Source organism: Eptatretus burgeri, chromosome 10, assembly GCF_056783735.1.
Source record: "Eptatretus burgeri isolate ZD-2024b chromosome 10, Ebu_testis_v1, whole genome shotgun sequence".
Taxonomy (NCBI): domain Eukaryota; kingdom Metazoa; phylum Chordata; class Myxini; order Myxiniformes; family Myxinidae; genus Eptatretus; species Eptatretus burgeri.
This window is the reverse complement of record NC_140970.1, coordinates 14,643,699-14,657,109: the sequence shown is the minus strand read 5'-3', so window position 1 is coordinate 14,657,109 and position 13,411 is coordinate 14,643,699. Positions and strand designations below refer to the sequence as shown.

Here is a 13,411-nt window from a genome sequence, read left to right as displayed (position 1 = left end):
TGTGCCTCATGATGACGAGAACCCCGTTCCAACACCTCCAGCTGATCAGAACATAGCTGTAAGCAGTGGTGAAGAGGATGGTGATGATGAACCTTTTTGTACCCGACACTCAAGAATCACACCTTCTGAACCAGGGAGTCTTAAATGATCTTGTATGAGATCTCTCGCTGTCAAAGGCGAAGGCAGAGCTGCTTGGATCAAGGCTGCAGCAGTCCTAATCTACTTGAACCTAACACCAAGATATCCTTGTTCAGAGCACGTCACAGAGACATGGCTGAGTTCTTTGAGATGGAAGACACGATGACATTCTGCAGTGACATCAACGGTCTGTTGAAAGAACTTGGGTGTGATCACGATCCTGCAGACTGGCGCCTCTTCATCGACTCGGGGAAGAACAGCTTGAAGGCTGTTTTGCTCCACAATGGCAACGAGAAACCATCAGTCCCACTGGCTCACGCGTTCGGCATGACAGAGACCTATGAGACTATGCGGCAGCTGCTTGATTCCATCAAGTACAATTACTTCAACTGGCACATCTGCGGAGACTTGAAAGTGGTGGCGCTGTTGTTAGGGCTGCAGTCAGGCTACACGAAATACATGTGCTTCCTTTGTCTCTGGGATAGCAGAGACGACAAGAATCACTGGACGAAGAAAGATTGGGAAGAACGAAAAGAGCATGTACCTGGTCGACACAACGTGAAGCATGTCGCCCTTGTCGACCCAGCCAAGGTTTTCCTTCCACCACTCCACATAAAGCTCGGCTTGATGAAAAGTTTTGTACGGGCAATGGATCTGAATGGGCGTACCTCAAGGAAAAGTTTGGCAACACCTTGTCGGAGGCCAAGATCAAGGCTGGTGTCTTTGTTGGACTGCAAATCCGACAGATTATGAAGGACGAAACTTTTCCGACAACTCTAAACCCCAAAGAGCTGGCAGCGTGGAGGAGCTTCAAAGCTGTGACGGACAACTTCTTGGGGAACGAGCGCGCTGACAACTATGAAGAAATAGTGCAGCAGCTGCTGGAGTCCTTCAGGAAACTTGGCTCCAGGATGTCCCTGAAAATCCATTTCCTACACCAGCACCTGAACTTCTTCCCTGACAACTTGGGAGCAGTCTCGGACGAGCACGGCGAGCGATTCCACCAAGAGATTTCACTCATGGAGACGCGTTACCAAGGGCGGCACAACCCGAACATGATGGGCGATTTCTGCTGGTTCCTGCATCGTGAAACTGACACAGAGCAGCACAAACACAAAGCCAAATGCCTAAAGCATTTTTAATTACATTCTAGTGGAGTTTTTCTGTAATTTCTATAATTTTGAAGCATTCATGATGAAATAAATGAATAAATGAATTTTTGTAAATTTCATTGAAATCCTGACTTCTAGGCAATGGGAATATTTCTGTTACTGAAAATCCTGACGTGATACAGCAAAACGGTTATGATTTTTGAAATCAGCGTACCCAAATTAGTCTAAATCACTTTACACATCTCCAGTAAAAATTTTTTGTTGTTCAGTGTAATGGTATTGGCGATTTCTATTAGCGGCGATATTATGACGTTAACTTTTTTCTAGGAAGAATTTCCAAAATCGGACATGGTTACTGCCTGCGCGTGGGCTTTCTGCATATACATGGCAAGTTTCACGAAGATCCGAAGAAAACTCTTGATTGTAAAACAAAAAATGTCAAGAAATAGGAATGACGTTATAAAAATTGATATGACATCATAGTGATGTATCATATGTGTGGTAATTCATCTCTGCTAATGCCCTGTTCGATTCCCGCAAACAGAATTCAAAAAGCTTGCCTAGTTTCGGAGATAATTTTTTCGGCGATTTCCATTTGCGGAAATATTTTGATGTCAGAACTTTTTTTCTAGGAGGAAATTTCAAAATCAGAGATCGTTACTGTCTGCGCAGGGTATTTTTACATATGTATGCCAAGTTTCAGGAAGTTTCGATGAAAAATTTAGGCTGTGAAACAAAAAAGTGCACAAGAACAACAACGTGAGTAAGACTTTGAGATCCTCCACGAGGATCTAAAAAAAAAATGCCAACGATCTACAAAAAATACCCCATAATGACAAAGTGGAACCATGTTTTTTGAAATTTTTGCAAATTGATTAAAAATGAAGAGCGGAAATGTCTTGTATCAATAAGTATTCAACACCCTGAGTCAAAAATTTGAAGAAGCGCCAACAGCTTCGAGTCTTCTTAGGTACGTTTGTATCAGCTTTGCAGATCTGGATTTGGGGATTTTCTCCCATCCTTCCTTGCAGATTTGATCTAGCTCTGTCGAGATGAATGAGGAGTGTCAGTGAACAGCAATCTTCAAGTCTTTCCACAGATTCTCAATGGAATTCAAGTCTGGGCTTTGGCTAGACCACTCAAAAACGTTCACGTTCTTATTCTGAAGCCATTCCATTGTTGCTTTGGCTGTACGCTTGGGGTCATTGTCCTGTTGGAGCATTAATCTTCACCACAGTCTCGGTATTTTGCACTCTGAAGCAGGTTCTCCTCAAGGATTTGCCTGTATTTGACTCCATTCATTGTTCCCTCCCTTCTTACAAGTCTCCCAGTCCCTGCTGCTGAAAAGCATCCCCATCGCATGAAGCTGCAACCACCATGTTTCACGGTAGGGATGGTGTTAGATCTTGGTTTTTCAAACCCGGGGGCGCGACCCCAAGTGGGGTCGCCGAGCAAATTTCGTGGGGTCGCGGGCGTCCGCTCGCAGCGAAAAAAAAAATTCTATTTTCGATCGGTGTTCGCTTTTACGGGATGTAATATAAACGGTTCATTCAAAGTATGGGAACCGGCGCAACATGACAGTTGGAATGGAATCCAGCCGATGCGTGGGCTCGCTGAAGGGCGGTTCATTTTGGCGGGAAATTAGTGGTTTGATCCACGGCCTCTCAGACTCAGACTCTGACTCCATCATTAACGTCTATTCACATCTCCACGTACGACTCGAGACCTTATTTGTGATGGCAGCACCTGCCACCAGCAAATCTCGAAAACGTTCTTACCAGGATACATTTCTGGACCTTGGATTTTACTACGTGGTGGATAAAAGTGGGGCACAGAGACCTCAGTGTGTGATTTGTTTCGAAGTGCTTTCTACGGAGTCTATGAAGCAAAACAAGTTACAGAGGCATTTGACTACAAAACATGCGCCTTATCAGGATAAGGAGAGAGCGTTCTTTGACAGGAAACTTCTTGCACTCAAGAATACGAGTCTTGACAGAGAGGGTACATGCCATCAGACCAATTCTCGGGCATTAGAGGCCTCATATCGAGTGTCGCTCGATGTTGCCAAGACTAAAAAGCCTCACTCCATTGCGGAAGAACTCGTGATGCCATGTGCAAAGGACATGGTATCTCTCATGGTTGGGGAGGAAGCGGCGAAGAAACTGGCAGTTATAGCCCTCTCTCACAACACCATCCAATGCAGAATTGAAGATATGAGTCTGGACGTACGGCTCAAGTCGTACAGAAGATCAAGGAATCGCCGTGGCACACCATACAGTTGGAGGAGTCCACTGATATCGCATCGTACACGCAACTCATCGTCTGGGTCCGCTTCATCAAGGCTGATAACTTTGTTGATGAGCCTCTGCTCATCAAACCATTGGAGGCCACCACCAAAGGCTAGGACATTTTTGGGAAAGTAGAGCAGTTTTATCGTGACCATGATCTAGACTTCGGAAAGTTGCTCGGTTCTACAACAGACGGTGTGCCAGCAATGTTAGGAGTGCGTACTGGATTCAAGGCTAAATTGCTTGAGGTGGCTACTCAGACCTCCATGGTACACTGAATGATTCACCGAGAAGCGCTCGCCTCTCGTACTTTGCCAGAAACCTTGCAGAGTGTGCTCTCAGAAGTCGTAAAAATGGTGAATCACATCAAATCGAGCGCCCTCAACACAAGGTTATTCTGCCAGGAGATGGACGCCAACCATAAGAATTTACTATTCTACACTCATCAGATGGTTATCTCGAGGAAACCTTCTTCTGCACGTTTACGAGCTCAAAGATGAACTGAAGGAGTTCCTACGCACACAAGGGAAAACGGCATGGGTAGCTTTGCTTGAGTCGGACTCTTGGCTGTCAGAACTGTGCTATCTCGTTGACATCTTTGAACGTCTCAATGTCCTCAACCGCTCCCTCCAAGGCAAAGACGCCAACCTCATTATTTTTCACGACAAAATGAGCGGATTTCTGGCGACTCTAAAATTACTGGCAGACAAAGCAGCTGTTAAGTGATTCAGCCTTTTCCCCCATCTGGTGGAGCATCTAACGACCTGCCAGTACGATTATACTGAGCTCGACAGTCTTTCTGGGGAAATAGCACGTCACCTTCGGTCGCTCATGGAACAGTTCAAGCACTATTTCCCTAAGCTGGATGTGCAGTCTTTTTCTGTGGTTCGGACCCTTTCACGGCTCCGCTGGACTCGATTGTTGATGAAGATGATACAGCACAGGATTCAGGAGTGCAGGCTCTTGCGCGGACGAATTCGTTGTCAACATTCTGGTGCAAAATGCTGCCGTCGTACCCGACCCTGTCACGGTGCGCCGTTAAGGTTCTCATGCCATATCCTTCATCATACTTTTGTGAGCAGTCGTTCTCCACCATGGTGGTGATTAAAACAAAGTACAGAAATCGCCTAGAAATGGAGCATGATATGATCCTGGCATTGTCATCTACTTCTCCACGAATCGACAAGTTGGTTTCTGAAAAACAGGCTCATCCTTTTCACTGATATATCTAAATGTCATTCGGACTAAACTTCTGAAACATTCAACTGTACTATTTGGATACTGTCGGCTATTCTTCGTTTACTCGTCTATGAAAACATGACGATGGTGAATAAAGTAAACAGTAAATGTTCTTGTGTCATATGAAATCTTATCTTATCTATACATTAATACTGAAGAACCAATTTTGTGCTCCTCCTCGCGGTCACGTCATGTTTTTCTCGGTACTGTGACCTGGACTGAAAGAAACTTCGTACCTGTAAGAGTGCATCACACATAGTGGCAATTGTCAACCTTCAACTCTGAAGCAGAAAAAACACTTTTCGTTTTACATTTGTTTACATGACGACGTGTGACATCACCGCTGAGAGGTGTAAGGACGTCATGACATCATCGGTCATTCGCTGACGTCATCACGTCTGTCGTCGACAGACCGTCACCTCTGAGAGGTGTAATTCCACTCCTCGAAAATATCGTCTGCAATGTAAAACCCTCTTCTGCACATGCTGACTACCTCAGAATGTGAATTTGACACAAAAAATGTACCAAGAAACATTGTATCTCTATATATTAATACTGAAGGACCAATTTTGTGCTCCTCCTAGCGGTCGCGTCATGTTTTTCTCGGTACTGTGACCTGAGAAGTTTTGACACGGTGTTTGAACGTCAAAGTAGACACGTGCACAAATCAGGGGACTTCTTCACAAGGAGTAGTGTGCACCAAAAAGTCGTGTCCCAGGACGTTTTGTAGGCCTCATGAGGTATGGCCATGGAGTACACCGACTGGGATCCGGCACTTACAAGAGCTGCCACTGGTTGTCATATTGGGCTCATGGAATGGAATCCGTCTGTGACGGAGTTTAGGCTAGTATATTATGAATTGGGTTTTGAATCTTTTGGGTCGCGCGATGTAGAGAGGTTCTGAAATTGGGTCCCCACTAAAAAAAGTTTGAAAACCACTGGTCTACATATACAGTACAGTATATACTCTCAATGGAAGCTTTAATCAGACTGTTTACAAATCCTTTAATTCACAAATTATCTTGTTCAGATTTTATGGAGTGGTGCACTGGCAGCACATTTACCCTTGAGCTAGCTTGTCTGGGCTATTGGCCCGATTAAAAACGGTCGGATTGGTGCTTTACAGGTTGAGTGTTACATCAAAAGTGTGCAGTCCCTCGGATGGATGGTAAGCTGGGTTTCACATCTGCTCGCACTGATTGATGGGTGTTAAAGATCTCAAGGTGTAATTTGCAAAGTGTTGGTGAGTTATAGCAGAACCCTGAACAAATTGCAAATATGTTCCCAAATCAGCTTCAGTCGAACGTCAAACCTCTCCGGCCACTTCATGAAGAGACTTTTGTCAAATTTTCCTCACAACTGATCCCAAAACAAGGTGGGATTAATTGTTGCCGTTAAAGTAGTACTCATTCTCATAGTGGTCACAGATTTCACCGGCTTCTATAACATATGCAGATTTTTCGGGTTGATTGCATTTTATTTCATTCAGCGAACAAGTATTTATTTTTACCCTGCACAGAGAGTGAACTATGGCTGTTAAAGATAATGAATGTCTTGCATATTGCTATAAAACTATTGGAATTAATGAATATCTGAAAGATCAAGAGCCTTGAGGAAAAAAAAATGCTTTTACATTGTTTTCCTGGGTTTAAATGCCATGCTTAAAAAGGTGAGATGCAATATTAAGGCAACTAAATAAAAGACAAAAATCTTTACTGGCATAAAAAAAAGAAAGCACCAGAAGTGTAAATATGATTGCAAAATTATAAAACAAGTAAAGAGATAAATAATCAGGAACATAATGTAAGGAAGAAGAACAAAAAAGAAGAATAAAGATCAATCTATTTTACACCCCATGAGCATCATTAGAGTCACTGAGTGGATTGATGACACACCTGGAATGATGAATTCAAATGGGCACACCTTCAACAAAATGAATCATAAACCCAAGGAGAGATCTCCAAGGAACAAGGCACCACCCAAAATGTGTAGATTGCAGATATAGAGATTTCTTACTTGTCAGTACTGTATTATGAAACGATTATTTGTGAGATAATGCTCGCAAAAAGGTAGTAGTATGCAATGGTCATGTGAGTTTGTGAAAATTTGTTTTTAAACGGTTGTTCAAATTTCATTGTGTAATCAAAGCTTAGGAAAAAAGTACAGGCTAAAACATTATTCAGTAAAATGACACCCACCTGAAGATACTCAATACCAAGAGGTCACCACATTTACTGGAGTACAACCAATTACAACTCAAGCTGAACATCCACATCAGCAAGCCAGACAGTCGGTAGAAATCAAATCAAGAACAAAAGTGATGAAACGAGGAATAGAGTGGGATGAAATGCATTAATTGATGTATTTGTGTCATCTGAGTGTGGCTTTGCATTCATTTCAGAGTTGGGTGAAGGGAAGGGGTGGTGGGATTATGGCTGTGCTGCTGATGCATATATTGTCAATACAGGACTTTTGAAATGACATTTGAATGCTAAAGGAGGCCTTTTGTGCGTGTGTGCATGTGTGTGTGTGTGTGTGTGTGTGTGTGTGTGTGTGTGTGTGTGTGTGTGTGTGTGTGTGTGTGTGTGTGTGTGTGTGTGTGTGTGTGTGTGTGTGTGTGTGTGTGTGTTTTTTTACACTGCTACAGTTTGGCTCACCAGGCATTTTTAACCTGATGTTGCTCGTGCAAAATGTGTAATTAAAATTGTCATTTAAACATAATTTTCAGCATTTGACGACGGAGTGGCAATTTCAAGAATGGTTAACCATAATTGTTCTGTTCCTAAATGCAAATCAGAATCACAAAAATAAAAGATGTACAAGAAATATCCGTGGTTGAGAGGAGTCGTGTTCCTATAATTTCCTGTTCTGACAATTAGCCAACGGCAACCATGGTTATAACATACATACATATAGACCTACACACACACACACACACACACACACACACACACACACACACACACACACACACACACACACACACACACACACACACACACACACACACACACACACACACACACACAAACGTATGCTTCTTTCACCAATTAATGCAAAAATGTAATTCAGAAAGAGACACCAGAGGAGAGGGTAGATCCATTTGTCTGTTTGTTACTTACGAAATCTAAAGATTTTGAAATCAAACTCTAAAGATTTCCTAAGTATATTGATCAGTTCCGTTCTGTTTGTTTGTGTGTGTGTTTGTTTGTTTGTAGGCACGATAATTCGAGAACAGAAGAAGCTACCAATGTCAAATTACAACACGTGATTCAGGAGGGCGATGGCTCGCACTGATTAGATTTTGGTCAACATCGGTCAAAGGCCAAGGTCACAGTGAGGTCAAACATCCAAAACATGATAACTCGAGAACAGAAGAAGCTACCAATGTCAAATTACACCAAGTGATTCAGGAGGTTGATGGCTAGCGCTGATTAGATTTTGGTCAAAATCGGTCAAAGGTCAAGGGCACAATGAGGTCAAACATTCGATTTTTGATGGTTTGGTACAGAATCATCGTAGAAACTTCTGGTTTGCGTCGCTACCTTCTCTAGAGACAGCTTTTATTAGACAAGGTCAGAGGTCAAGTTGACGATTTCGTAAGTACCAGTCTATGACTGCTTGTTACTTACGAAATCTAAAGATTTCGTAAGTATATTGATGACTTCCGTCATCTGTTTGTGTGTTTGATTGTGTGTTTGTGTGTGTGTTTGTTTGTGTGTGTGTGTGTTTGTGTGTTTGTTTGTAGGCACGATAACTCGAGAACGGAAGAAGTTACCAATGTCAAATAACACCAAGTGATTCAGGAGGTTGATGGCTAGCGCTGCTTAGATTTTGGTCAAAATTGGTCAAAGGTCAAGGTCACAGTGAGGTCAATCATTCGATTTTTGATGGTTTGGTACAGAATCATCGTAGAAACTTCTGGTTTGCATCGCTACCTTCTCTCGAGACAGCTTTTATTAGACAAGGTCAGAGGTCAAGTTGACGATTTCGTAAGTACCAGTCTATGACTGCTTGTTTTTTTGTTTGTCCACACAGAATGTGTTAATGTAGGCTACAAACACTACCTAGTGGTAGCCAGTCATAAATGTTATCTTTTTTCAACCGAGTACCTCCATAACATATGTACAATTAGAATGTGAATATGTCTATAAAGTATGTACAGTACAATTAAAACATCAGGCATGTCTATATCATCCGCACCACAAAACCACACAAAGCCCTGGCGAGGGTCTGCAATTGTTTGTTTGCTCATTGTAGGTTGTCTTGTTGCCCCACAACCAAACAATAAATCTATAATTATAACTACATTCACAGCCCACACAACTCCAACTCACCCCCACCCCCTCCCAAACATTAATAGTAGTAAATATCAACATTCTAAACTTGCCCTGTGCATTGACGAGCCCCAGGTATGACCTTCCCATCGGTGTTAAGAAGCACAAAGGTTTGGATAGAACGCACCAGCTACGGACATTAGGCCTTTTACATGCCCATATCATCAGTAGTTTTTGCAATATGGATTACAATATATCAATTTTTTGGATGAGTTCATCAGGAAGTTCTCCAACTGTTTCATTGTGCAGAGGCACACCCCTTACTCGCGGGTACATTTACAAATACTTTCGGCTTCTCAAAAAGTTTTTTGTCGTTTCATTGTACAATCCTTATCTGGCAGGGATGAAATATGTCCAGGCCACCCTGATTGACTTCGTTACTAAGGGATTCTGCGCATGGGCGCCAATCAATCTGGGGCAGATTACGCCATTTTGAAAGTGCCATATTGATTATGGCAGGAATTTAGAATGTAACCTCGGTGTCGACAAACTACTTTTCTCAAAAAGGTAGAATGGAATCTTTTCCATCCATCAGAAAATGCTCGCAAAATGGGATAGCCAAATTAAAGTCCCCTGCAAATGACAGTGCACTCAATGATGAAGCACCCCATCAGCAAAGTACCAGGCTGACAGCTTATAGCTGGCTAGGAATGTAACCCACACGAGACAGCTCTAAGGAGAGAACACTACCTCTGTGCTATCCTGCCAACAAATGATATGAGATGAGATGATGATATGGGAAATACCAAGGTCATTAATTCTCTCACCTCATTGACATAGATCCAATGACTGTCCTTTGTAATTAGATTGGCTTCCCGAGCCTGAAAGAAATAGGGGTAGATGCACGTAATCAATAATATTAATATGAATAATAACAATTTTAACGATATGTGAAAAAGTGAAAACCATAATACTGTTGTCTAAAATTGCATTTCGACAATTGTGACCTGGATGATCTTTTTAAAATTTCTAAACATGAGATATCATGATTGTAGCAAGCTTATATTTTTAAGTGAAAATATTTATTACATTCTGTAAAACTCTGCAGTACCTGAGGAAGTACATCTTCATTATCACCTCATATAATGTTAAATGAAATCCATCAATCAGGAAACGCATGAGCTGACATGGTGCTGCATTCATGATGGAAGTATATTGTGAAATTTGTCGGACATTACATTTGTCCGTTTATCATAAATCTGATTGTTACAAAATAATATCCGTGTGATAACATCTACTTTGCTTTTGTGGTGAGCAGTCAGCTGGGAAGGTTACAATAAAATGGCAAAGACCACACAGGCAGAAAAGTGTAAATTTCTTGGCACGGTACATTACAGATCAAAGTTCATGTCATTTTCTACCAATTGGAAGACAAATCTCATTCTGAATGATATATGTATTGTTGTAATACTCATGCTTGACTTCACAAGATTTCATTCAATTTCCAAAGGGGATCCAACTACAAACTACAACTTCTCTTGGTGCTTCACAGGAAAGATTTTACATTAATCATAGAGTACATGAAGCCATCTGTCCTGTCTCATACCTCTTGTCAACAGCAAAGACCACACCGTATATTTCACAAAGAGAAGGCAAATTCAAAATTTCTGCTTGACAGCTGCAATATTAATGTTGCTCTCCCAAACAGAATCGGTGCCACTGGATAGAAAAAGTCTTGCTGGTACACAATTGACTTGGTTTAACATTCAAAACAACCTTGAAGAGTCACACAAATGTAGCCGATAATGTGATAACTGCTTTTTCTACAAGTAATAAGTACAATGCATGTCAAAGATTTTCGGTGGAACTACTTGAATACAATGAATGGATTCTGATGTTTTTTGATTTTTTTTTTCCAAAGAATGATGAAGAAGAATAAGGCAATACATATATTTACAAGTTGAACTTGTCAAAATAAATCAGAAAGTAAAGCAAGTTAAGATGCCTCCATTGGAAATACCACCCTCATTACCTTTCTCTGTCTTGATTATATTTTGTGTATCCTGAACACCTGCACCAGATGTCTTTCTGGCTGATGGTATCATGGGAAATTCAAAGTAAAGAATGTTCAGTATTCTGAAATATATATATTTTTTGACTTGACCTTGGTATTTCTCATTATATATATATATATATATATGTATATGTATATATATATATATATATATATATATATATATATGTATATGTATATGTATATGTATATGTATATGTATATGTATATGTATATGTATATACATATACATACATATACATACATATACATAAATATACATACATATACATATACATACATATACATACATATACATACATATACATACATACATACATACATACATATACATACATACATATACATACATATACATACATACATATATATACATATACATACATACATATATATACATATACATATATATACATATACATATACATATATATATATATATATATATATATATATATATATATATATATATATATATATATATATATGTATACATACATGCATACATACATATAAGAAAAACAAAGACCCACTCACATCTATCACCTGTGAATGGAGGGAATAACCAATTAGCTCTCACCTAATCAATTAAACCCAGCTGGCTATGATTATATAAATAAATCAGTGGTGGCTAGGTAGCTATGATTCTTCAGTTGGAATAGCATAGGAGCAGTGGATGTATTTTTTTAAAAATTATAAGGAGAGAACCAAATTGTTTGACAAACAAGATGCTTTTCCATTCAGTATTGTACAAATGCTTTTCTTCCACAATGGTATTCCTAAAACGCTCTTCTATGGTACAGTTCTCGGTAAAATAATTTGCACAGTAAGAAGCACAGTGAGAAAATAATTGGTACAGTGATTGGCTAACATTCACAGCACAGAAATTATCAATATATTCAAAATATATGACACATTAGCACACATCTGATGAGCTCCCGAAAATAAAAAAGTAACTCGGGTTACGTGCATGATTCAAAAATATACCTACTGCTTATGATTCAAAACACCTCACTGCACTGGAAAACACCAGGACAGGAATACTGTTCAGTAAATGGTGGAGACATGTAATACCCTCCCACACCTGGAGGTGGCAGTACACGATACACATTTACATGGAGAATTAGCGTCCACCCCTCACTCCCCCCCCCAACCCCCAAGACCACCGGAAAAGATAAAAACACCCCTATAGATTAACTGGGGTCATGCTGATCCTTTGCACGGAGCAAGTCTGGATGTAATTGGCCCAAAACTGTAGGAGTAGCATGAAAAACAAACCCACAAACACCAGTCCATGAATTGTAGTAAGGATTCTTAATTAATGCGTATGCTACATTTCATGATGTAATAACAATACATATGCTTTCTCACATTGCCAGTAAATCGTGCACAATTTATATTGTAGATTACACATTTATTACCCAGCACATCAATTTTGCTTAAGTGATTGAGTTGTAATTCAAACGCAGAAACCAATTGTTTGAATAGATTTTTCCACCTCCTCTGCTACACCCTCCCCTCTATTGACCACTGATAATGCTTTAAAAATGTATTTATTTGAATGTTTTGTCAATAATATATGTGCTGTTGTTATTGTCTACACTAATAAATGTGTGTGTGTGTGTGTGTGTGTGTGTGTGTGTGTGTGTGTGTGTGTGTGTGTGTGTGTGTGTGTGTGTGTGTGTGTGTGTGTCAAGGTGTCTCATCCATATATCTAAAACCATTAAACCGAGCAGCATGAAACTTTGCATGCATACTAAGAAAACGCCAAAGAAGTGAAAGAGTGAAAATTGGATGTTTGGGTTAATTAAAACACCCCTTTTGAAGATAATTAACAGCCTTATTTAATTATATCCTTTGTCAGGTGCATCATCGGTCACTGCTCTCTCTCTCTCTCAAGGTATATCCAAGGAAACCTCACTGGGGTCTGAAGCTGCCATGTTTTTGGGCCTGCTCAACCATGCCTTGACTTGGAGCAGGCTGCAACGATTTCTTGACAATAATGTTTTTTTCACTTTCGTCACTCATATTATTGAATGCATGTTCATCACAGCTACAAATCGCTGTATACATCACTTTTGTAAATGCTATAGTTTTAAAATTAGGAGCTTGGAGCGATTTAATGCATTCCATAAATGATGCAATTTTCCACAATCTACTCTCACAGAATAATTAAAGTATAACAGCAAAATATTATTTTGGCTTTGAGGATCGGATATTGTCCGGGCTAAGTATCAAAATCTGGAGTGAAAACTGATAATTTAAAGAAATAACGAGTCTTAT

General features: G+C 40.2%; 1 protein-coding gene across 1 annotated transcript in view; it reads right to left on the bottom strand.

Annotated features, from left to right (window-relative positions):
- Positions 1-13,411, bottom strand: part of LOC147017967 (glutamate receptor ionotropic, delta-1-like) — a 639,638-nt gene that overhangs the window by 233,080 nt on the left and 393,147 nt on the right. The window contains exon 6 of the mRNA XM_085897103.1: positions 9,882-9,935. Coding sequence (XP_085753229.1) covers positions 9,882-9,935 — 54 coding nt within the window. The remainder of the gene's footprint in view (positions 1-9,881; positions 9,936-13,411) is intronic.